The 25,520-nt window shown below is 49.7% G+C and overlaps 7 protein-coding genes across 7 annotated transcripts; 5 read left to right on the top strand and 2 right to left on the bottom strand.

Annotated features, from left to right (window-relative positions):
* Positions 1 to 144: 144 nt before the first annotated feature.
* Positions 145 to 468, bottom strand: N7481_007680 (uncharacterized protein; the record flags this gene model as incomplete). The annotated part of the gene is made up of 1 exon (XM_057266899.1): positions 145 to 468. One exon carries the CDS (start codon positions 466 to 468, stop codon positions 145 to 147), a length of 324 nt encoding a protein of 107 aa, XP_057121100.1.
* A 3,506-nt stretch (positions 469 to 3,974) lies between these two features.
* Positions 3,975 to 5,046, top strand: N7481_007679 (putative short chain dehydrogenase; the record flags this gene model as incomplete). Its single annotated transcript, XM_057266898.1, has 2 exons — positions 3,975 to 4,523; positions 4,735 to 5,046. 2 exons carry the CDS (start codon positions 3,975 to 3,977, stop codon positions 5,044 to 5,046), a joined length of 861 nt encoding a protein of 286 aa, XP_057121099.1.
* A 2,869-nt stretch (positions 5,047 to 7,915) lies between these two features.
* N7481_007678 (uncharacterized protein) lies at positions 7,916 to 9,873 on the top strand (the record flags this gene model as incomplete). The annotated part of the gene is made up of 2 exons (XM_057266897.1): positions 7,916 to 8,198; positions 8,261 to 9,873. The coding sequence occupies 2 exons, from the start codon at positions 7,916 to 7,918 to the stop codon at positions 9,871 to 9,873; spliced, it is 1,896 nt and encodes a 631-aa protein (XP_057121098.1).
* Positions 9,874 to 13,539: 3,666 nt separating this feature from the next.
* On the top strand, positions 13,540 to 15,649 carry N7481_007677 (lysophospholipase family protein; the record flags this gene model as incomplete). The annotated part of the gene is made up of 3 exons (XM_057266896.1): positions 13,540 to 13,588; positions 13,720 to 14,389; positions 14,443 to 15,649. 3 exons carry the CDS (start codon positions 13,540 to 13,542, stop codon positions 15,647 to 15,649), a joined length of 1,926 nt encoding a protein of 641 aa, XP_057121097.1.
* A 1,136-nt stretch (positions 15,650 to 16,785) lies between these two features.
* N7481_007676 (uncharacterized protein) lies at positions 16,786 to 21,416 on the top strand (the record flags this gene model as incomplete). Its single annotated transcript, XM_057266895.1, has 3 exons — positions 16,786 to 20,801; positions 20,860 to 20,936; positions 21,016 to 21,416. 3 exons carry the CDS (start codon positions 16,786 to 16,788, stop codon positions 21,414 to 21,416), a joined length of 4,494 nt encoding a protein of 1,497 aa, XP_057121096.1.
* Positions 21,417 to 21,870: 454 nt separating this feature from the next.
* N7481_007675 (huntingtin-interacting protein K) lies at positions 21,871 to 22,371 on the bottom strand (the record flags this gene model as incomplete). The annotated part of the gene is made up of 2 exons (XM_057266894.1): positions 21,871 to 21,981; positions 22,072 to 22,371. 2 exons carry the CDS (start codon positions 22,369 to 22,371, stop codon positions 21,871 to 21,873), a joined length of 411 nt encoding a protein of 136 aa, XP_057121095.1.
* A 762-nt stretch (positions 22,372 to 23,133) lies between these two features.
* Positions 23,134 to 25,217, top strand: N7481_007674 (uncharacterized protein; the record flags this gene model as incomplete). Its single annotated transcript, XM_057266893.1, has 10 exons — positions 23,134 to 23,329; positions 23,399 to 23,468; positions 23,531 to 23,640; positions 23,700 to 23,768; positions 23,828 to 23,848; positions 23,911 to 23,941; positions 23,997 to 24,134; positions 24,188 to 24,407; positions 24,547 to 24,832; positions 24,886 to 25,217. The coding sequence occupies 10 exons, from the start codon at positions 23,134 to 23,136 to the stop codon at positions 25,215 to 25,217; spliced, it is 1,473 nt and encodes a 490-aa protein (XP_057121094.1).
* Positions 25,218 to 25,520: the final 303 nt, after the last annotated feature.

Genomic DNA, 25,520 nt, shown 5'->3' with positions numbered 1-25,520 from the left:
TATTAATCGTACTTATTGTGATATATTTTCCGCTAGTAGCCCATAAAAAAAGAGAAGACCTAATTCATCCAACGCCAAGCTAATCCAAAAAAACAGCGCCCATTGGAATAGAGACGATATTAAACAGAACTTTTCCCTCCATTTTCAAATTGCCTCATCATCCATCCTCCTCAAATCAACCACAACAAAGCTCTTAACTTCAACCGGCAAAGGCTGATCATTATACACAGAATTCAACGGAACATTTTTCCCAGTGCACATATCATCATCGAAAGCAATAACGTCCTCGTATTCCGCCAATTTCCGCGCCATCACGAAGCCACCCTTTGGAAAAGATACAGATCGACAGTGCTGGGATCCGGAGCCGGTGTAAGTGTGGCCGATTTTGTGCGCGGTCGGGAAATAGGCTACATCCCATGCTAATGTCGATAGCGCAAGGGCAAGTAGTGAGAGAATCGTGGTTATCATTTTGATCTGATTGGATTGTTAGAACTGGAATGGGAATGTTCTAGAGTAGAGATGGCTGGACACACCGGCTTGAAATCGATCGGTCACAATGCAATTTGTGTGACTTGAAAGGTAAGATATTGGAAATTATTAACGAGTCTCGTATATTTAAGTGCTAAAGCTTGAGTTGCTCTGCTATACACAGGCCATTGACTGAAGATCTGTCAAGAATGTGTAGTTGTGTAGGAAATGAGCTTGAGGAATGCGCTCCTTGCTTCAGGAGCTACTCTAAATGGCTGAATATTACCAAGGTGCGGGAGGCCCGCCGGGCGGATACGGTAAAATATCTGCATTGGCCAGGGATAATAGTATTGTTTATTTGTGACAGAGCTGCGATTGAGTTTGTCAGTTTGGTCTTCATGCTAGCAAAGTCTCTAGATGTTCGAAATGACCTGCATGTGTTTATTAGGAATACCTAAGCATTCATCAGTGAGGTTGAATTGCAGAATTCACAAATCTATTAGTTTGGATTCTTGGTATCCATCAAAACATTCACGTTGACTGGAGATCTGCAACACTCAATTTGAAGTTGAGCCGTGCTGCGGAGGTCCTTTAAGCGGGTACGCAGGACTCCTCCCAGCTTATGGCATTAAGTATCATGATCCATTTGAAAATAAAGGTAAGCCCTCCTAACCTTAAATATAGTAAAGATATCATAATACACCGTTCCGTCGCAAGTTTTGTAATCGTGAACCTGAAAACGGCCATCTGCCAGCCAGTGGCAGTGGTGATGGGGCCATTGAAGGTTTGGGAAACATATATTTTTGATCATTTCACCTGGGCACTCATACTACTAGTAGTACATACATTGCGAATTTCTGGTTGATTCTCGGGCCCAAATAGCAGTATACAAGGTCAATTGATGGTCACTACTTCCGAGTCAGAAAAAAGGAGAGAAGCACCCGCAAATCGGAGAATATTGGGCCTCCAACACGGACTATATCCGCTATGCAAGCAGGGCCAGCCCACTGGGTGGCTCCAATCCACCATTTATCCCAACGAGTTCAATGGCTCGAAAAGCTTGATCAATGGAGGAAATTTATTAGCTCGCTAGATTTGACCTGGCGGTCTGGCTCCTCGAAAGCAACCGCATGAGACACAACAACTGGCAGTCCGGATGGGAATAGTTACATGCAATCGGAGCAACTCCGCGTCCAGAAAATGTCGCGATACGAGCGGGGCTTCGTGGCGCTGGCGCATTGCGAGAGACCCGTTTGTCAAAGTTTCTCAATTTTCGGCAGGACGGTAAATAGGCTAATGTGATAAGGTCTGGCAGGAGTAAACATGAGGTCACAGGCTAGCATCTGGTAGGCTTGCGTCTGGGAGATCATTGCCAAGGTCGAGTGTCGGGTGGAGAGTGAGTTAGTGCTCCGTCGTAACTGTCAACAACGAGCTACTAGGTAGTCAATGTAACGAGGAGACTGGAAACTTTGTTGAGCGGAATAACCCCCACGCCAGGTAGGTAGGTCACTTGACGAATCCTGAATCCACTATAGCTCCAGCGCTATCGCGATACATACTTAGCCGTGGACCTGTCTAGCCGGGGAACCGTGCAGATGGCGCGGGGTCCCGCAACTCAACTAGACAGAGCACGGACCAAAAGCAAAAGAAACAGTAGTAGAACTAACTAGACTCCAGCCCGTGGCGGCTGCACGGCTGGCCGTTATACACCGCTGCAGCGAGAGGGACAATTAACAGAGCTTCCACATAGTATATTTTAGGATTTTTCACGGGGTGGGAGGAGGAGGAGGAGGAGGAGGAGCACAGACAGGTCTCGATCTGCTCTAGATCTGAGATCCGACTAGGCCGGCCGGGTCCTGCTAAGCGCCTTAGGCTGCAGGTGCAATATGTAAAGGGACTGGGATTGGAAATGCGTAATGGAATGGGAAAGTTCTAGAAGCGGGGCCGGATGCGAGTGCCGATTGTTTATTGCAATTTAGCTGCTCATGGGATCGTGGTGGAACTGTTCACGGAAGAGCAAAGATGCTGGTGCAAGGGGATGTTTCCTCGGCTTTGCCCGATATAGAATAGTCCTAGTAGGATCAGGCTCAGGCGCCGTAGCGCCCAGCAGAATTTGCTGGTCACACGGGCAATATTTGATACTCCGCCCCTATCGGGACTGCATTTCCCCTGGATTGCGGATTAGCTGTGAACTAGGGTGGATTTTATTTTCAGATGTTTGTTAAGATTTTTGTTCATTATTCTCCAAAAGAAAAAAAAATATTGCCGGCTTGCAATCTGGTTGGGTTGTACAATCAAGAGGTAACTATACTTCTGGGTATCCTAGTCGCAGTGGCGAATTCCATCAATTCGGGGATTCGTTGGGGAAGGAGAGAAAAGTGTTCATAGTGATGAAATAACTACACTTTCTGATAACGAAAATATAGAAATAAAAGCAAATAATAAAATAAGAACTGGTGGTGGAATGGGCCATTGAGTTTCCCAGCATCCGGGGGCTAGGGACAGGGACGGATCTAGTACGGGGAAGCCGGATTGTCCACATGACCCGAGAATACTAAGAAGTACTCCTCACTAACTATGGGGTATGGAGGGTATGGAGTAGTCCATGGTACAGTATCAAGTCACCAAGAAAAAAAAAAACCAGATTAACAGGGCGATCAACAATCCCCCGGGACGGTTCCCCGGGGCATGGGGTGTCAGGTGAGGTGAACGGTGGCGTCGAATCTGGGGAGATCGGCTTGCCCGAATAAGACATCCGATCGACTAGTTCTTCCTTCGACTGGTGAACGAGACCTGGTGAACAAGATGGCTTGGCCAATATTGGGCTGCCATGACAAAATGGTTAAATCATTGACTACGAATATTTTTTACAGAAGCCTGCGCGCTCTTGCGTGGATATCGAGCTGGGTTCTGACGAAACCCTGTTCTTACAGGGTCCTACTAGCAGGATTCTATTCAATTCGGTTCTTTTTGCCGGATCGTGAATCAAGACCCTGGGGAGGACTCCGTAGGTACAATAGTACTTTTTCTTTTCTTGATTTCCCTTTTTTAACATGTTCGCTTGCCACGCCGTTGGAACGCGCCTCTAGGGTCCACTACTTTGCTCTGCTGTGATCTGGACTAGAGATAGACTCGACTAGACCTGAAGCTAGCTGCACCGCCCACGACGCGCATTCTCCGGGCCTGGGCCGAGCGAGCTTGTTCGCTTGGCTCTGCGTTGCCATTTTCAGACAGACTCTGCTGTCCACGAGACACACCCCCTTCGGCAAGATACTGCCGTTGGGATTGAGGGTTTGCTGTTCCCAAAAATATTTAAAGACCTCGTCGTATGTCTCTTCATTGTTCATCATCTTCATCATCTTAATTCTTTAATACTATCTCCTCAAGCCTTTGGCTAAGCGTCCGCTTCAACTTTATACTTCACACTCTGTGACTCTTATACCACTCGAACATCTTTCTCCACCAAACTTAATATTCACCCTACCTAATCAATAATTCGCCTCACAATGTCTGTCTCCATTGAAACCACCCAAGTCCCCACTGCCCCAATGACCAGCCAACCTGTCCTTCTGGGCCAACAGGCACGCATGCCTGAGTTCAGTCTTGCCGGCAAGGTCGTTCTCGTTTCTGGTGCTGGTCGTGGACTGGGTCTCACACAGAGCGAAGCCCTCCTCGAAGCCGGAGCAAAGGTCTACGCCCTCGACAGACTGGAGGAGCCTGCTCCAGAATTCTTCGAACTCCAGCAACGCGCCAAAGACCTTGGTACTGAGCTTCAGTATCGCCGCATCGATGTCCGCGACACCGAGTTGCTGAACAGCGTCATTGAGGGCATCGCCCAGGTTGAAGGACGCATGGATGGCCTCGTTGCTGCGGCTGGTATCCAACAGGAGACTCCTGCGCTCGAGTACTCTGCTAAGGACAGCAACACCATGTTCGAGATCAACGTCACTGGTGTGTTCATGACTGCCCAGGCGGTTGCCAAGCAGATGATTCGCTTTGGAAACGGTGGAAGTATCGCCATGATCGCCAGTATGAGTGGTACCATTGCCAATCGGGTAAGCTCCCCTCCCTCCAATATTTTAGTCTTGCCTCTTTTCTTCTTTGCCCTTTGTTCCTCCTCCCGTGTCCGGTTAAACCGGATATTATCCATCCACATCTACCTGGTCTGCCTGTGTCATATTGGTCCCCGTTGTTTATTTCCCCCCTCCCCGCATTTTTACCCTTTTCATCCATTATTCGAATTCAGACTAACAAGGACTATAACAGGGCCTTATTTGTCCCGCCTACAACGCCTCCAAGGCTGCCGTCATCCAACTTGGTCGCAACCTCGCTGCCGAATGGGGCCAATACAATATCCGTGTCAACACTATCTCCCCGGGTTACATCGTCACTGCCATGGTTGAGAAGCTGTTTGTTGAGTTCCCTGAGCGCCGCGATCAGTGGCCCAAGGAGAACATGCTCGGTCGTCTGTCTCGTCCCGAGGAGTACCGTGGTGCAGCAGTCTTCCTGCTTTCCGATGCCTCTTCGTTCATGACTGGCTCTGACCTGCGCATGGACGGTGGTCACGCCGCGTGGTAGAGACAATTCTGATTGTCTTGAAATGACACCCTACTGTTCCATCGTCCCTGGGTGGATGGGGAATGAATTGTATGCATACACGTGGCGGGCGGGCTTTCATGGCATGGCGTTTTGATTTTTGATTTTCTTTTTTCCATCTTTCTTTCTTATTAATGGGATGAGCGAGTAGTTTTCATTGGCAGTTCATGGCTTTCTTGGCCTTTTTCTTAGGATTATGATCAGCGTGATTGATTCTGTTTCGCGTTTCTATTCTTTGCTTATAGTTTAGACTCATATCGATCGCTCGAGTTAATGCAAAGATGATCCGACCCACTTTGACTTTTGACGGATCGGCTCCACTCGGAGTCCCCCACTGTAGATTTCAAGTAGATTGAACAACGCAGGGCTGGTCACGAGCGATGCACGGCCTTTCCGATCGTGCCCTTGTTCTCTCTGCTATAGAAGGCGATTGATATTGTCGTTGGATTGGGCTCTCGCCGTTATTTTTGTCCAGTTGGATCCGACCACATCATGAATGAGAACGGATGACCTTATGCCGATCTACCAGAGAGGAAACCCCGTCCCCAGCCCACGATGCTTACCACGCCTAGGAATTCCCTGCGATTGGAATCCACAGTATTCCAGGGTGGGAATAGTCAAAGTCAGGTGGTAACAAGGAGACATGGGACTGGGACGCACAAAAGCCGAGCCAAGAATCTTGTCGTCGTTGACTCTGGGGAAGTGGAGGTGACCCCGCGTTTTCGCCAGTCATAGCTCGTCTGAGGCACACTCGGTCCTCCCAGAGTATGGGCCGACATCTATTGTTTGTCCAATGGTCATAGACTTTGCGACAAGATGCTGTCAGTTGTTTGTTGGGCGCCGCGGCGTGCTATTGATTGGTGTTGCCTCTGCAAGGGGGTGTTTGCCATCTGTTGCCCGACTGGGCTTGACGATACGCTCGCCATCACCATCTAAGTATAACCTGGGCTTGAGCAAATTTTCAATCGGTACATCCCGGATAATGACGGGACCTTGCCAGTGGCCTCATGAGTATAACTGGAGTGTTGTAGTCATCACCCTCGGCATGCCTGATATGGTACACACCTTGTGCTGGCACCCAGCAACTCAACGTCCCAACAAAGCCCGTTACAAAGTAACACGGCCTGTGCTAAATTCTCTGTGTTTGTTTTGAAGGTGAGAAATCGATCCGTTCCCCGAGGGCAGGTCACACTGTACAACGATTGTCCCACCAGCCGGCCCGGTCAATCCAGTGAGAGCGAGTGTTGACGTAGAAGATGAGTCCCCGTGAGCCGCTTCGTGAATTTGAGTGAAATTATTTGGCATTCGGACCTCCCTAATTTGGGATCCCACGAGATGCACTCAACCTTGAGGTGTCGGCTTGCTGATCATTGAAGTCAGTTGCCACCAGACTGAAATAGCCTCCGCGGCGCCCGCGGCGCGGCATAACGACGCGTACACAAATCCCTGTTTCGGGGCTTTTGATGGCTTTTGCATCATGGACCTTCTAATTTATGTTTTATCAGTTCCTATTGGAAGCCGGGAAATCGAGCGCCACGGGGGCTGAGATTGTGAAAGTACCCCGGTTCCGCCCAACCTTGGATCACTGGTGCATTAACGCAGATTTGGCGAATGGGGGCGGGTCATAATTCTTCCGCGAGCTGCCTTTTGTGACGTTCAAAATTGCGAAAGCTGATTTGTGGCAAGTTATGACTGTTCATCTCAAGTTCCGTGTTGCGTAAGTCGAAGCATTGCCGCAGCGGTGTCGGGGTTTGTAGATGGCTCGGGAGAATAAGTTGTTGTGGGCGAATACTTCTAATTTTTGATCTAGAAAGAGCATCAGCATCTACTATTGGCTGTCAACTGGAGATAGGTCGAACAGCTATCTCGAGACGTGTTGGAGTCCAGCTTTCTCTCTGAAGATAACGTGTGAGCCCGATGGCTGCATGGAGGTCTGTCTGTTGAAGACGATCGCCTGGGTTTGCCTCGCTCCAGTGCCGCTTCATTTCGATATGGCAAGGAGATGATAGATGATACCCAAACATTGCGATAGTAAGCGAATACAAGCTGTCAAGCCCCAGACGTGTGCTCGCCCCATCGGACACCCTCGTGGCTGGAATTGATATATCGTCTTTGCAGAATTCAACGAAATGGCGAGACCACTCTCACTGGCCAGTACTTCACTCGCCTCCTGTGATCTTGTGTGAGGCTGTAGATTTGATTGCATGTTCCTTGTGTATCTTTTGTTTTTTTCGTCGCAGTCCATTCCATGCAGGAGCTCGAAGGTGCAGGTCCAGCCTCTCGAGGCACCAGGCATTGGGGTTGGGCACATGGTATGCGCGGTCACTCATTGACTCACCCAGACCTATTGTGACTTCACGACAATATAGCCCAGCAAGAGACATACCACACCAGATATACTACTGATACCACTGCGAGTTTCACCTGCCGCTAGCCGAGATGCGCCACTCCGGGGTAGTATCAATACTGCGTTGCCGGAGAATTCTGGGGTAAGTGGAGACTTTTGTGTTAGTAGCATCGAATGATGGCAGTGTACGAGTACTAACATGCACTTCAGGCAGTTTTTTTTGGTGAAGGTGGCAGAAGTGTTCAGTATGTTGCAGTATGTTGCAGTATACGAGTGAAGTGAGGCTGGGGCTTACCCTTTTGGGCCATAAAGTACATCGCTCCTTCCTCAACATTCACCCTGCCATCTTGCTCCTTCCTTCTTTCCCTTCGTTCCCTATCAACTCTCACTTCACGTGTTCCCCTCTGCCTCCTCTTCCTCCTCCTCATCTCTTCTGTTCTTTAACTTCCTCTCTTCCTTCGAGTTTTTTCCTTTTTCTTTGCTATTCGCCATACAACCATCGAAATGGCGCTCGATGAGTTCGGGCGTGATCGAAGCTCCCCAAAAGGCGATCTCCCGGTCCTTCGTGAGGTCCTCACTCAGCCAGACTACGTCTCCACCTACCCCGAGAAAGGCCTTCTTACCCCCTCCTACCACCTTGAGCTGGGCGATGAGAATCCAACTCCCGATGAGCTGACCGGCCCGACTGCTTTGCGTCGTGTGTCAGCTCCCATCCCCTGGGCTGTCTACGCCGTTGCCTTTGTGGAGCTGTGCGAGCGATTCTCGTACTACGGAACACAGATTTTGTGTATGTGCATGCTTCATATGCCTTCAAAGCGACCCATTGGACTGATCTAACGTGTTATCCAGATTCCAACTTTGTGAATCACGCTCTTCCTCTTGCCCCTCCTCATGGCCCGGCTGGGTCAAACCACAAGACCGGTGCTGGTGGTGGTTCCTCCCAGGGCGTTTCGGGCGCTCTCGGCAAAGGCACTCAAGTTGCGAATGGCATCAACACTTTTAACACCTTCTGGTGCTACATCATTCCCCTATTCAGTGCCTATGTCGCGGATGAATTCTGGGGCCGCTACAAGACCATTTGCTGGGCCATTTTCTTTGCCATCATTGGCCACATCACCCTCGTCATGTCTGCCATCCCTCCAGTCATCACAAACACGACCATGTGCTTCGCTATATTCATTCTGGGTGTGATTATCATGGGATTTGGAACCGGTGGTTTCAAACCCAACATCTCCGCATTGGTCGTCGAGCAGATCCCCGTTGTCAATCTGAAAGTACGCACCCTACCCACCGGCGAGCGTGTCATTATTGATCCGACCATCACGCAAAGCCGAATCTATCACTATTTCTACCTTTTCATCAACGTGGGTGCTCTGATCGGCCAGATCTCCATGGTCTATGCGGAGAAGTATGTGGGTTTCTGGCTTGGCTTCTTGCTTCCCACTGCAATGTTCATGATCTGTCCCCTTGTTATGTGGTGGGGGCACAAGCGGTACACCCAAGCTAAGCCCCAGGGCTCTGTCACCTCCAAAGCGATACGGGTCTTTTTCTATGCCCTCCGTAGCCGCTGGTCATGGAACCCTATCAAGTTTTGGAAGCGTACCCATGACGGTACCCTCTGGGAGACTGCAAAGCCCTCCAACATTGCCCCTCGGGATCGTCCACACTGGATGACTTTCGACGATGCCTGGGTTGATGAAGTGCGCCGCGGCTTTTGTGCCTGTGCGGTCTTCTGTTACATGCCACTCTACTGGTTGTCATACAGCCAGCTAACCAATAACTTGACTGCTCAGGCAGGAACCATGGCCCTGCACGGTGTTCCCAATGACGTTCTCAACAACCTCGACCCCATAATTCTGGTGATATTCATTCCCGTCTGCGATTACTTTTTGTATCCCGCCTTGCGTCGAGCAGGAATACGCTTCACTGCCATCAAGAAGATCTTCGTTGGCTTCGTACTTGGCGCAATGGGAATGGGCTGGGCGACCGCAGTCCAGCACTACATCTACAAGACCTCGCCCTGTGGTTACCATGCAAATACCTGCGCCAATCCTGATGGAAGTGTGCTAAATTCCCCGCTGAACGTCTGGATTCAATCCGGCTCCTACGTACTAATTGCTTTGTCCGAGATTTTCGCTTCCATCACAACCCTGGAGTACGCCTATTCCAAAGCTCCTCGCGGTATGCGCTCCTTCATTCAGGCAATTTCGCTTTTCTCGAATGCCGTCTCCGCCGCCATTGCCGAGGCTCTCAACCCGCTCTCCAAGGACCCTCTGCTTGTGTGGAACTACGGTGTCTTTGCCGTTATCTCGATTGTCAGTGGCTTCCTTTTCATCTGGCAGTTCTGGAGCTTGGATCAGGAGGAGGATGAGCTGAACAATCTGCCGGAGGGCCAAGTTGTCGCCGAAGCCAAGTCCGAGGGGCTTTTTGTTTCAGCCGAGATCACTTCTGCCCCCAGATAGACGTAGACATCGTATCTTCGATATCTCAGATATCCCATTTTGTTTCTTTCTTGCACGCCATCGCTGCATCTTTCCATTATCAGTTCGTTTAGCTACTACTCTAGCTTACCCAACCCTTACGGTATGGGCTTCCATAATAGCACTTCAAGTTATCGTTGGTTTTACTATTTGAAAGTAGAATTTGTAGTTCATTACTGACAATATTCATTGATAGCTCAGCCAGCTAGCCCACTTGCTTACTCTGAAGTGTGGAAGGTACCCTAGTACCCTAGCCTCCAGGGCTGGCAATCGTGCAGGCGGAAGGGCGAAGCGTAGTAGCAATGACGCTCGGACAGGCATGCCCTCCGGAATACCACAGGGCGCAATATGCGTTCAAACACTCGATGATTCCCTGCATTCTGCAATTCACATTAGTTATCTGATACAACCCAGTGGGCACCACTCGATCGGACTGAGCCGGTACTAGTAGTAGAACCACCGAAACAGACAGGACAGAAATCTAGATCTAGCTACTACTCACGGAATAAATAGGTCAATAGAACAGTGAATATCCCATCGAAAACAGATGATTCCATTTCGCACCTCGAGGTCTTTAATTGCATATCTTATACGGCGAACTCTATGAAGAATATCTCCCCGAATTCAAGAAACATTGCCAAAATACCGTCTTCGACATGCACTGTCATGGGACGATACTTCCGGGGCAGCCACAACTCTCTCACCCCATTGATTTCAACCCAGTCCTTCTCTTATGAGGTTATCTCAATGCTAGGCCGTGTTTGGGTTAGGTGGCTTGATGTTTAGAATTCCCAGACTCGTACTCAATTGGAGTCCATCATCCGTGAATTTCAAATAATCTAGTTCTGCCGGTCGAGATACTCAATCCTTGAGAACCTTGCCAGAATCGGTGTCAAAGACCCTGATGTCTCCTCCTTGTGCGGAAGAAGCAAGTTGTCGGTTATCTTGTGAGAATTCCAGGCGCTTTACACCGGTTGCACCGGTTTGGGTCTTTGGTAACTGCCTTTTGAACAGGAGATAGCAATTAAGGTATACTCGTAGCTAGCTGTCGTGCAACTGTGGGGAGGAATTTGAGAGCATTTCCCCGGTCGGCTTCGCCTCTCTTGAAAAAGAAACTTGCCCCCAACGACACTGGATCCGACTGTCCAAATGATTTAGCTACCGTACGAGAAATGGTGGATTTTCCTGTTCCAGCCATGCCGTTCAACCAAAATATGCATTTCCCATCGGAGGAGCGAGCCCATTCTTGTATCTCATGGAGTATGTCAGTTCGCGTCCCAGGAAGACACTCATCATCGTGTTGATTGGCATATGAATCATGTGCGGCTCCCTGTACTACGGGAAGCTTGTCATCGAGGTTTAAATGAGGATCAGCACCCCCAGCCTCGAATTAAAATGGCAGTCTCAGTTCCCTCTAGTACCACCTACCCAGGGGAAGGACTTGGTTGTTAATTGATCCATAGTTAACCCCCACTTGAGATGCAAAATTCGAACCATTAAATGATACTCTTGGGTCCATTTTGGCGAGACCTGATGGGATTTCGCAACTGCATAAGGAAGAATGCGGGGTACGCGTTGTTTGGCCGTCAACACTTCGTTTGTCAGGTGATATCTCGCCCTTAGCACCGCATGAGAAATATTCCGTCAATTATGTTGGTTCGCTAGTACCAGAGAGGACTGAAAACCACCTGGGATGAAGGGAATAGATCAAAAATATATATATAGCACAAAGGCAGCAATACGATAAGACTATTTACCGGAAAGCGGCCGTCATATCTGATGAGAGTACGTGGGTACGGTATTTAACAACAGTCGGAAATGAATATGTGGATTGTCTCGGGCGTTTGTCTATTGCGCATGCTACTTCGACTGTTAATATGGAGGGAAATCCTCATCTCCTTAAAGAGGTAAGAGGATATTGAACAGTAATACATGGTATGGTCTCGGTAGAGCTGATTATATCTCAATAGCTCTTGGGCTAATGTTACGACTACTTCATGTCCCATGGGACACTACTAGTCTGGGGTTACTGGCTTTTGCGAGTTGATAATCAATTAAAGATCTCGGAAGATGTAGGAAAAGAGAAAGGGATTGCAGAGTTCTAAATTTTCGGCCACTGATATCAAGGACCACCTACCGTGACTCCTTTCCCTCGCATCGGCGTGCACCAGTGGTTTGTCAGGACATCTTCTACTAACTAAGAGTTGGCTCTAGGGCCGTTCAAACTTGAAGAAATCCGAAAACTCAAGGTCCCCACCGCCGATCACGGGTTGCCGATGAAAGTTCTTCACAACCTGAAACCTGATCCCCCAGATATTCCGATCGGCGGGCCCTGAACATCACCCGCCCTGGCTCTAATTCTGGTCTTATTTAATCTGGAGCATTCGTCTGAATGAAAATGTTCCTTTGTTCCTTGATCTCTACGCTCCCTCGAAATAATTATTTGAACACGAATACGAGTGTCTATTATTATTGTTCTGCCTGCTCAGCTGAACATCCACTCAACCATCGACTAAGCCGCTAGCCCCGGCCGTTAGCTCCCGAATTTGCGGTGTACAACACAACACAACTTGGGGCCGAAGTCAGCTCTGCTTACTCGCGTTTCTGTTGGCCGCAGGGCTGAGTCTTGACGGTGTTCAAGCACAAAATATAGCTGCCTAAAAAGGTTGCACTTGAGCTAACTAATACCGCCTAAATATGGGGTCTTTATGTACGGATACTCGGAAGACCGTTCGGAAGGGCCGGCCGTAATTGATGTTTTAGATTATTTCCAATGGTTCAAGCGGGGTGGAGCGTGGTGGTATATTTAGCCCCATAATTAGGAGGACCCTAGGCTTCTAGCTCGGTGGCTAGAGGGGATTTTGGGGCGAATGGGGGTGGCTTGTAAGATTATCCAGGGATCCTGGGATACACTAGTGGAATGCACTGAGTTTTGAGGTGGTTCTGCTATTCGGGCCGGGCAATTTTATGGGTCTATAGGCAGATGCATACCTATATGTAGTTATATGTAGTTATTCGTACTCGTAGTGTACTGTTCGAAGTATAATATTTATTAAAATTTTATGAATTTATGTGAGATCAATTAGAATAGATTACTCCATAGTCTATGTTCATAGGGGGGCTCTTGCAGTGCCAGACTTGGTGATGACGTATCAAGAATGCCTCGTGATATCCAACCTTCAACCTTACGACTCCTTCAGCGGAAGTATACTCCGTACGATAGCCATGTACGGAGTATGTAGTATGCGCCACACTACCTGAGAATCCTCAGGTCAGGCCTGAACTACTTCTGGAATTATGCACCGCCTGGTGGAGCTCGGAAGCGCTCGTTTGTCCTGACATCACCAGATCCACACGATGACTATCCACTCGCTGCACCACCATTCGTCGCCCCCGGGAACGCTAATGTACGATGGAGACGGAAGTGATGCTTTGAACCTGCCTCTGGGCAGTGAAGGAGTGAGCTCCCACATTGAATTTCGGCGCGGGCTTGGCCAAGCTTCCGGCGGCCCCGGCGCATAAATATTATGAGGCACCCCTAGCGATCGATGATCAGTCCTTTCTCTCACCCCAGATCCAGATTCTTCCCTCTGGCTGCTCGCGTCAAAGGGACCTTGGATGAGTTGACATCGCGACAACACACTCATCATGAAATCCGGTGCCTTTCTCGCGTCTCTCGCCCTGGGCTTGCTGCCCGGTATGTCCATCCCCATCGGTCGGAGTGATCTGCACCTCACCTCACCTCGGTTCGACTCGACTTGATTTGGGTTCAAGTCAAAAAAATGCTTCCTCAATTCAGACCCCGCTAATAAGTATTGCTTCCTCCAGCCGCGATCGCAGCTCCCCCGGGCTTTGAACCCGCAAATGTCGTCCCTGTATTCGGCCGAGCTCTACCCGATGCACCCGATGGCTACGTCCCGACCAAAGTTAGCTGCCCTGGCACTCGTCCAACGGTGCGCAGCGCCGCGAAGCTCTCCTCCAATGAAACCGACTGGCTTAAGACCCGTCGTGAAAAGTCCCTTTCTGCCATGACGGACTTCTTCGGCCATGTGAAGGTCGGCGACTATGATGTGACTTCTTGGCTGGACAAGCACAAGAGCAATTCCTCTAATATTCCCAATATCGGTATTGCCGTGTCCGGTGGTGGTTACCGTGCACTGATGAACGGCGCTGGTGCCATCAAGGCATTCGATAGCCGAACATTCAATGCTACCACCGATGGACATCTTGGTGGTCTGCTGCAATCTTCCACTTATGTCGCCGGTCTCAGTGGTGGTAGCTGGCTGCTGGGCTCTATCTACATTAACAACTTCACCACCATCGATAAGCTGCAGACTACTTCCGATGGTGCCGTTTGGCAGTTCGGAAACTCTATTCTCGAAGGCCCTGATACCGGCGGTATCCAGCTGCTGGATTCGGCCAGTTACTACAAGGACATCGCCGAGGCTGTTGAGGGCAAGGAGAAGGCCGGATTTGACACTTCTCTCACCGACTTGTGGTAAGTTGTATCCCGGAGGAGTAACTCCGATAATACATGCTAATGATAATAAGGGGCCGTGCTCTCGCCTATCAGATGTTCAATGCCAGCGATGGAGGCATCGATTACACTTGGTCCTCCATTGCGAAGACCTCGGATTTCCAGGATGGCAACTACCCCATGCCGCTTGTCGTGGCCGATGGCCGTAACCCCGGAGAATTGGTCGTTGGCAGCAACTCCACTGTCTACGAGTTCAACCCCTGGGAGTTCGGTACTTTCGACCCGACCATCTTCGGCTTCGTTCCTCTTGAGAATCTAGGCTCGCGTTTTGTTGCTGGTTCTCTCCCTAGCAATGAAAGCTGCGTTGGTGGTTATGACAACGCTGGCTTCGTTATCGGAACATCCTCCACTCTTTTCAACCAATTCCTGCTCCAACTCAACACTACCTCCCTTCCATCGTTTGTGAAAGATGTTTTCAACGACATTCTTAACAAGCTGGACAAGTCTGATAATGATATCGCCTCCTACGATCCCAACCCATTCTATCACTACAACAACCAGTCCTCTCCCTACGCCCAGCAAACCGCCCTGGACGTCGTTGATGGTGGTGAGGATCTGCAAAATATCCCCCTGCACCCGCTGATCCAGCCCGAGCGTCATGTCGATGTTATCTTCGCTGTCGACTCTTCCGCCGACACCACCTACAGCTGGCCCAACGGTACCGCTCTGGTTGCCACCTATGAGCGCAGCCTCAACAGCAGCGGTATCGGCAACGGCACTTCATTCCCAGCCGTTCCGGATCAGAACACTTTCGTGAACCTGGGCCTGAACACCCGACCTACTTTCTTTGGCTGCAACAGCTCCAACACGACCGGCGCTACCCCGCTGGTTGTCTACCTCCCCAACACCCCATACACCACTCTCTCCAACGAGTCAACCTTCACCTTGAGCCGTGACGACACCGTCCGTGATGATATCATTAACAACGGATACGAAGTCGCAACTATGGCTAACGGCACTCGCGACGGCAACTGGACTACCTGTGTCGGCTGTGCCATCCTGAGCCGCTCTTTCGAACGCACTGGCGATACTCTCCCCGATGTGTGCACCCAGTGCTTCAAGAACTACTGCTGGAACGGCACCATTGACTCCAAGGACCCTGGCGTCTTTGACCCAAGTACCCTGATTAAGAAAGCTGATAACGCGGCCATTGCTGCTATTGTTCCTTCCGTGCTCTCCGCCACCGTCGCTGCTAGCGTAGCGCTCTTCAGTCTGGCTTAGATTTAAAGAATTCGTACATAATGAAGTTCAGTTGCACTTGATAATGATGGCGTCATTTGGGCATAGTTAATTGATTTGAACATTTATTTTTGGGTTGATACTAGTATTTCTATATTATACAAAGGTTCATTGGATTCAAAATTGAAGAATCTGAAGTCCTGGCAAGGCTGGTGTGCATATTCAACACTAGGAGTCGGGATCGCAGCATAAATTGTTTAAAGATGGATCGGATTCTACGGCGCTGTGTAGCCAATGTTGGAGATATGAACTTTATACTACAAGCCATCCTACCCAGTTGTATACACAGGACCCTAAATCGTTAGTATAAAGTTACCCCAGCAGACACTGGGTCAATTGCGGCGATGGAACGCCGTGATATTCTGGCTTGAATGTGCATGGAAATCCAAGAATTAAAATGCAAGTTGGAACCATCCGACACATTTGAAGAAGACAATTAAATACCTCGACGGGTGACTACACTATATAGTAAAGCATTTGACAAAAGTGTTGAGGTGCAGGTGCCGTGCTTCCATCCACATCGCCTCTCCCGTTTGTATTATCTACTAGTAGCAAGAAGTACCCGTACCAAAGCCCCCCCCTCGAGACGTGGTCACTTACAAGAACTTCGAAAGAAAAAAAGAAAAAGAAACTTCGATAACATGTCCTTCAGCCCTGGAGGGCTTTAACTTGTGGCTTCAAAGTCTCCAGGGCTACTAGTACCTAGTAGTAGTAGTAGTACTAGTTCCAAGATATACTTCTGGAAGTATATATATATGACTCCGAGTCAGACCCCAAGAGCCCTGACGTGCCAGTAGTATAACTTGAAATATCTCAAGACATTGAAGGAATAACTGGGCATACATACCAAGGTATTTACAGACTGCCTACCTAGCTCTCAAGGTTCGAGATAGACTTGTTTGTTCATCAATTATAAGAGTTGTCCAGCGTTTAGGCTGATCTTCACGGGGATGTTTTTGTAGTTCGTGCCGAGGATCTGCCGAGGAACCGCCGCGGCGTAGATCAACAACACGTGACCGTTACCATGGGAACAGAGTGGGTTGTCATCCTGTTTAGGAAGGTACGCCCAAACACAGCAAGCGTACTCCACCAACGGAGCTCCTTCGAATTCGCGTTGAATGCATCACATCCCATCACCTCTTCATCTCCACCTCCACCTCCGTCACGACATTCAACGACAACGACCGCAATCCGCTCAGCCCCGCCATGAGCCCCCCCGCGTCATTCAAATCCATAAAGCGACAACCGACAACAACAATCGAAACGCCATATCAACAACACAACCCACTGTCCTGCCTGCCACAATGGCTCGCGCAGCTGTCTTGCCCAAATCTCCCGCCAAGCGGGGGTCTCGTACCGTACCTCGAGCTGCTATGAAAACTACTGCCGCCTCCGCGGCCAGAGCGAAGGCTTCTGCGGACGTCAGGAAGAAAACTACCGCCAAGGCGGCGCCCGCCAATTACGACTCTGATGATACCGACGATGAGCTTGACGTATTGACGAAGCAACCGGAAAAGCCAAGGGTTCGCGCGAAGCCGGCTGCGCATACGGCGACCAAGGCTACCTCATCCTCGACAGGTCGTGGCAGAAAGGTTGCACCGGTGGAGGAAACCCAGGCTGGAACTGAAGACGAACCGACCGCTAAGACTGAACCAAAGAAGCGTGTTGGAAGGCCAAAGAAAACACCAGCCGCTGCTGGAGCCACTACTACGACTGCGCCGAAGGCTCGGGGACGACCAAAGGGCTCAACGAACAAGACAACTCAAACCACCACGACATCAACAACAAGACGGAAGAATACACGTACAGTTCCAGAACCAGAGCCATCTAGCGACACTTCCGATCCCAAGCGCATCGTGATTGCGACAAACTCGACCACCATGCGGTCTAATATCCTGCGTGGCCCGGCGAAAAAGAAGACAGTCACTTTCCGAGATGTGATGGAGTCAGGATCAGAGGAAGACGACGAGCTTGCAGTGACTGCTCCTACTACTAAGAAGGCTGCTACTCAAACAACTGGGAAGGCTGGTCTTGGAGGCACACCTGTTCGCAAGGGAGCCACCCGTGGACGGAAACCCGCTAAGACGGATGTTGCGCAACCTCTTTCCCCTAAGAAGGCTAAGCAGATGGCAAAAACCTTGTCTGCATATGCCAGCTCTGACGGTGAAGATGATGAACTCGCCGCTACCAAGGATGACAGCCCTGTCAGGTTGGTTGTTCATTCACCTGTGAAGGATGCGGCCGAGAATCCCAGCCTTGCATCTCCAGTTCGCAAGATCAACTTCACCCCTAAGAAGGCTTCCAATATGGTTGATGAGAATGGTGAACCCAAGGCTTCTACTCCGAAACATGGATCTACTGGTCTCGGATCTCCAGTCCGCAAAATCAATTTTACTCCTAAGCGCAGCCAAAACACCCACGGAGACGATCACTTGGCGCTTCCCCCCGGAAAGAACATCGACTTCACCGAATCTATGTTTATGTCAAGCCCCGCGAGACGACCTGAACTTTCCCCATTCAAGTTTAGCCATGCAGATACTCCCAACGCCCGTTTCACCCAGTCTATCTCCGCGCCGAATTTCACACCAGCCCAAGCATCCCCATTGAAGATGTCACCCCGGAAAGGTCAACTGGGTGCTTCTTTCTTGCAATCCCCGGCAAAGAACTCGACGTCTACTGCCGCGTTCCCTGCGCGGACCTCGTTGTTCCTGAGCCCTGCCAAGAAGGGAGCATCACCTTTCAAAAGCTCCTTATTTGCGCCCAAGTCGTCGGTGACGGAACAGGCTCCCCAAGAAGAACAGATCAGCACAACACCCACTTCTCTTCCTAAGCAATCTCCCATCGCGCCTCGATCGGCAGAGAGCCAAAGAGACCGAGATATCGATATGGTGGAAGAAGTTGCTCGTGACATTTTTGGAATCGAGCTACAGTCTTACCGACCCATGTCTGAGTCGCCCTTGTTGAAGGAATCCTTTAACGTCGAATTCGACCCTGAGATGGAAGTCGAGGAAACAGATGATGCCAATCCAGAGCCTGTTGAGATGGATGACGCGACGCAACACTGTGAAGCAGAGCCTGTCTTGAGGGGCGACCTCACCTCGGCTCCTGGTATAGAAATCATTGAGGTGGGCGATGCGACTGAAGATAGCGCTACTGAAAACGTCTCCACACAAAATCCTTTGGATACAGATGTCGACGACAAGCTCGAGGCACTGCAGAAGGAAATTCAAAACGAGCCGGAGGACTTTGGCACCATTTGTTTTAATACTATGGAATCTCTACAAGCACCCTTCGAGGCCTTCGAGCAACCAGCCGTCGTCGAAGACGAACTGAATCTCGAAGATTCTGCTTCCATCCAAGATGATGCCTCGGAGGTGGATGAGCAGCATGAAGACATTTTGCCGTTTAGCGTAGCCGAAGACGCAGATGAGGATTTCGCAGCTCCAGTCTTGCAACCTCTTACCCCACAGGAGGCCCAGAATCCGAATCAAGAGGATCTTGGAATGCTGCACTCGGAGCGTTCGCTCAACTTTGATACTCTTGAACGTATCCAAGCAAGTATTGAATCGGACAGTGACCAGGAGACCGATTATGACAATGAAATCGAAGACGCTGTCCACTCCGTTCAGCAGTCGGATGAAGATTATGAATCCGAGGAGATGGAAAATGACGAGCCAATAGTCATGCCCGCTGAGGCCACATTGGAGATTATGTTTAATGCTGGTTTACCTGATCAATGGGACGGAAGCGAGCAGAGAACTCACCCCTTTGAGCGCATGCCCTCTATCCCCCCCACCAGCTCCTACCCCCCCCCAGCCAACCATGCGACACCTTTCTCTGTGCAAGATAGTGCCATGTCCCAAGGCAAACTCTATGATATCAACCTCGAGCCGCGCATGGATGATGTGGAGGAAAGTCTTCTCGAAACTACTCAGACCGAAATGCCTACCCCGAGAGCCCCCACCGCTGCCGACACACCCAGTATCGCGGCCCGCCGGAAGTCTAACTTTAATGTTAATCAGGGCTTCACCCCACTAGCGCAACAATTTGGGCACTGGGAAACAAACACTCCATCCCAGGATCGTCCTGGAAGGCCGCGCCGACGAGGTGTTTTCTCACTTGTCGGTCCTCTGGAGAAAACGACCGAGCCTAGTACCCCAGAGGCAGGTGATGTGTCGTACCCTGACCTTTCACGTACTCCTCTTGCAAACACACCGTATTTGTTTGCGGAGTTGCCACTTCAGGAGCGGACCGATGACGGGTCCATGTCACCGGTGTCCGTGGCAACCGAAAAATCCCCCGCCGCGACTGAATATTCCGAGATCATGGATTCACCATCTAGGAGTGAAATATTTGAAGACAGGGATCATACTGTTCTGGAGCAAGAACATGAAAAAATTCGTGCTCGCCAAGTTTCATCCACACCGGAGCCAGTCGAACTCCAAGAACAAGGGATGCGGTCTGATGAAGAAAAGGAGAACAGCGAGACAACCATCATCCCCGCCACGCCTATCAGAGCTATTCCCGAGCAACGTACCGTCCACACTATTTCCAAAGTCCCCTTGAAGGGGGAGGGTGAAATGTCTCCGTTGAAGATTCCTCGCAAACGCGGCCACTCGCTCTCCGGCGCATCGCCTACTCGTTCATCGACCCGTATCCGCAAGCCGGCCTTCAAGCCTTTCGTGGACAGTGCGCCGACTCTTTCTCCCACCCGAAAGTCGCCACGAGTTGACAGAAGCCCAAGCCCGAAGCGTCGTTGCAGCGCCCCCAGGCGCTCAATGGAGGCTCCTGAATCTCACTCTGTTGTGCGCAGTCCCTCTAAGTCCCCCCGCAAGTCTAAGCCTACCAGCCAAGCGCTGCAAGGTGCTGTCGTACATGTTGATGTACACACCACCGAAGGCGAAGATGCATCTGGAATCTTCGTCGAGCTACTGCAGCAGATGGGCGCCCGGTGTGTGATGTCCTGGTCCTGGAATGGTCGGTCAAGTCTGTCTCCTGTCGATGGAGCCGATCCCAAAGATGCCCGCGTTGGCATCACCCATGTCGTCTACAAGGATGGCGGCCTCCGTACCCTAGAGAAGGTCAAGCAGGCATCCGGCCTGGTGAAATGTGTCGGCGTTGGCTGGGTTCTCGAGTAAGTTTCCCTCATCAAATTAGGTCTGAATCTCAACTAACACTTTCCCAGTTGCGAGAGAGAAAACAAATGGCTCGACGAAGCCCCCCTACTCGGTCGATAGCTCGATCGTCCCCCGCGGGGGCGCAAAGCGTCGTAAGAGTATGGAGCCGCGCGCTCTGAGCAATGTCAACGGAACCATCGTTCAAGTTGCCGAACCTTCATCTCCTCTCAGCAAGCGGCCGTCGCTGTGGAGCCGACCGCGGCGCAATCGATGGATTTCGCAAAATTACGCCTCCGTCACCACAAAAGGATGTGCCATCGACCCCTACCCAACAATCCTCCTCGGATCAGTACAACTTCCCACAAACACCTGGCTACAACTTCGCCAACCTCGATGCGATCGGCATGTCACCCGCCACACCATACTTCCTCTCAAACCGAAACCAGCTGGTTCAGCAGTCTTGCCCGCCCAAACAGACCAACAAGGGCTTGTTCCCTGTTTCGGTGCCTTCATTTAGTCTAGAGCAGGAATCTGAAGAGGACGCGAGGCAACAACAGCGAGCTCGGATGGAGGCTGCTCGGAGGAAGAGCACGTTCTACCGTCCTGCCATTGGCAGTCCTCTAAAGCGGTGATTCTTTTATGGATTTTCGTTTTCTTTTTCGTCTGGCTTTGACCTTTTTTGTCTGAATTTAGTACATTATGTCGTCCATTGTACATATGGGGACTTCTGGAGTTTTCTTCGATGGATTGGAGTATGGAGGATAGCTCATGGGATTCTGGTTGGGATCGGCGTGCCATAAGGCTTTGTTTTATTTTGCCTTGCATTATTTCAATATGAGTCAATTACAAAGATCTCTATATTTTCACAGAGTGGCTGGACTTCAATCTCTAATTGCTTGGAACTTTCTGCCCTCGAATAATATCATAGTATGGACTGGGGGTTTGTCGGCTGCAATTGGAACGTCGGGTGTACACGAAACCACCGATCATGGGTACATTGCCCTCGAATTAGTGACCTAGCACCGCCTTAAAGTACCTGAACTAGAAGCAAAGCAAATAAGATAACGAGCCTAGGCAAAAATCACATCATGCTCGAAACGACGGAGTAATAAATGCCCTCATGGCACGAGTTACATCACCCTCTTGAGCACGAAGCAATTCCGTCGCCTTGGATTTATGTACATCTAGCTGTTCAGCCTATATGATGAAAACAGCACGTTAGCAAGTTATCAATCCGATATAGTTCCACTCCCGTCCTAACCCCTTCTCTTTGAATTATACACCTACCAAAAATGAAACATCAGCCGCCGCAATCTTAACCGTCTTCTTCACCTCAGTCTCCTTCAACGGCTGAGATGATTTCCTCGGTGCCCCTCCCTGCCCCGCAGCGATCTCGAGCCGATTCATCGCTCTGTCGAGAGCCTCTTGCTCGGCATTTGAGCGGCCCTTTGCGGGACTTGCATCGGAGGAGGCTAGTTCTGTTGTGTTCAGGGACGAGAGCGCTGCGGCGGCTTTGCGGTCTTCGGCGTTTGCGGGAAGGGGAGGTTGGTCTGCTGGTTCGGTTGCGGATGGGATTGAGTCGGACATTTTGCTTGAGGGGGTGACTGTTATTACGGTTTCTTTGATGTTTGGATCGCTGTTGGCTGGATTTCTTTTATGTTTTTGTTTCGTTTCCTTCGTGGTTGGAGCCCAAACCAACCTTAGGAACCCCTCACGTCATCGATAAGAACCCGGAATCGTGCTGCGATAAGGGATTATGTAAGGATTCTGCCTTGGTGCCTGATTCAGTACCATGGTTGAGGCTAACAGATCTATAGGGGATCTATACTCGTAGGATATCTTTCTGACTGGGATACATATACAAGTAGAAGAAAAGCAGGAGAAAGGGAAGACGTTTTGAATCTGGAACTTTAATATACGTGAGGATACCAGGGGGATGAAGCACTTTGCAATTTGTTGGTTTAGGTTGCTAGCATGTACAGCCTAATGGTTTCCATATCCCATACACAGCTGCAATACTTTTGGTGTTAAGTTTCATATGTGAAGAAGGCTTTGCTAATTCATCCCGTCAAAGGATTGCCGGTGTCGGACCAGACTAGATTTGATCAAGTATGATCGTAGCTGAAGTGCGGAGAGAACTCCGCATTCTCAACGCTTGGCAAACAATCCCCAGCCTTTTCATCTTTCGGTCTGCGGGGGATCTCAGAAATTTTGAAGCTAAGTCTGCCGAGGCCGCAGTAATTCGGAAACTGACCGAACGCTTGCTCTCCAGTCGTCGGACTTGACTACCCCTCGATTTCGTTCCTCTCATCTTTATTCCTGCCAAGCGAAGTTCACCGCATCAAGACAATGGAAACCAAGGCTCACAACAACGATGGCCTCGCCACGCAGCTTGAATTGAAGGATGAGATCTCAGCTAAAAAAGTAACCGAAGAGTCAATTGTCGACGTATCTGATAGGGAGTACAACAGGATTCTGCGAAAGGTTGACTACCGTGTCATTCCTATCTTGGCTACTCTTTACCTGCTCAGCTTTTTGGATAGAGGTATGGAATACCATCTCAGACTCCGTCCGCTTTTTCCTGCTTGCTTATGATAGTTGTTTGTGACTATAGGAAGCATTGGAAATGCGAATATTCAAGGGATGTCTGAGTCACTAGGATTGGTCGGCCAGCAATACAATTGGTCGGTACTCCCCGCAACTTGTCTACCAGCAATTAGTTACACTCTAACATAATCAAGAATAGGTGCCTGACGATATTTTTCTTCCCATACTCATTTACTGAGCCGTTGTGCAACTTGCTTTTGGTCCGATTGAAGCCCAGCATTTGGCTGCCGTCGATTATGGTAGCATGGGGTATGTCGCTCTTATCCGACCCCTGCTTCCCGAGAATAATGCAGCTAATAGTTTTACAGGTATTGTGATGACGCTGACTGGAATTGTTCAAAACTACTCGGGATTATTGGCTGCGAGATTCTTTCTCGGTAGGTGATTCGGCATTCCGTTGGAAACTCGGAACCTAACTGCCTTTTTGCCAATACAGGACTTACTGAAGCTGGGCTATGTAAGGGCTTTCACATAAACCTTGTGCCTGAGGATTATCCATTAACGCCGTATCTCTTCCAGTCCCAGGACTCGCTTTCTACATCTCCCTCTGGTATGATAATTCTCGTTCTAGCGAATTCATAATTTGCCCATTCTAAACCAGATAGGTATCCTCGCGCAAATGCGCAATTCAGACTTTCCCTTATATTTGCCTCTGCGTCGATGGCAGGCGCTTTCTCTGGTCTGTTGGCATATCTGATCAGCATGATGGATGGAATTGGTGGACTTGAGGGGTGGCGGTGGATGTATGACCATCCATTCACCCATGCATAACTAATTACTTACTGACGATGTGCAGTTTCATACTAGAGGGAATTCTTACGGTTGTGGCTGCTTCATTCTCCTATCTATTAGTCTGGGACGAGCCGGCGACTGCGACCTTCCTTACGGAAGAGGAGAAGAATATCATTCTCAAAGCATTAAACCCAATACAGACAGAGGTTTCTATGAGCCCACAACTCGGAAGTGAGCAGTCGGCCAAATGGGTGCATATCAAAGCCGCGTTATCTGATTGGCAGGTATGTTATATCACCCATTTTCGAGTGAAGAAGACATGCTGATCATAATCTCAAAGACATTGTTTCACTGTCTAAATTACTGGGGAGTCGTAAGAAAAGCGCACCCGTTGATACTATATACTCCGCTAATTTTAAATAGGCGTGTGCTGTTTACGCACTTTCACTCTTTCTTCCCGCCATCATCAAAGGCCTTGGATACTCGGCGGCCATTGCTCAACTCCTTACAATCCCAGTTTATGCAGCGGCTACAGTCTCATGTGTCCTAGTCGGATACCTTGCGGACAAAACCGGTCAGCGCAGTCTGTTTACCGTTCTATGCTATGGCGCAATCGTCGTTGGATATATCATTGCTGTAGCGCCCCCGACCTTCATGCCTGGTCTTACGTACGCCGGGTGCTTTGTCGCTGCTTGTGGAATTTACCCCGGTACATCAAAATTCCTCATCTCGCTCTAATGGCTAGGCTAACCAATCTCATAGCTATACCCGGTCTTCTTGCTCTATCCTCAAATAATTGGGCACCCAATGCGAAGAGAGCCATTGGAATGGCTATTCAGATGGGATTTGGAACTATGGGTGGAGCCGCTGCGTCCAATTTCTATCGCGCTGAGGATGCCCCGAGATATCGCCTCGGCCACATATTAGTCCTTGTATTCGCTGCAATTGGTTTGGCTACAATGGTCTTGTATTATCTGATTTGCCGGAGGCTGAATACTAAGAGGGAAGCGGGAGCGGATAGTGTTTACCAATATACTGCTGAGCAATTGGTTGAACTGGGTGACAAGGCACCCAGCTTTAGATATAAGCTTTAGAGTTTAGTGAGAGCAAGGGCTGCTTTTTGTGAAGAGCAACTCGGATTAGATACAAGATCCTGGAATATAATACCTAGAACTAACAAATGGTACGGCAATACGAGAGAAATCCTAATATAAGGATGTGAGGGCATTGGGAAGCGGTCCAAGAACAATTACAATCATATTACAAAACATTCAAGTTTGCTTGGAATCAGTAGTTGGACTACTACTGAGCCGGTTGCCTCTAAGCAGCGCTGTAGTGCGGCCACAGGTTTCCCCGTGTGACCAACTACTAGGCGCATTCGAAGAACTATGTGTTTT

Source organism: Penicillium waksmanii (genome assembly GCF_028829765.1).
Source record: "Penicillium waksmanii strain IBT 27052 chromosome Unknown utg000007l:1.0-4314555.0:1.0-4317578.0, whole genome shotgun sequence".
NCBI classification, from domain to species: domain Eukaryota; kingdom Fungi; phylum Ascomycota; class Eurotiomycetes; order Eurotiales; family Aspergillaceae; genus Penicillium; species Penicillium waksmanii.
Note: the sequence above shows the minus strand (reverse complement) of the source record. Positions and strands in the feature narration are given on the sequence as shown.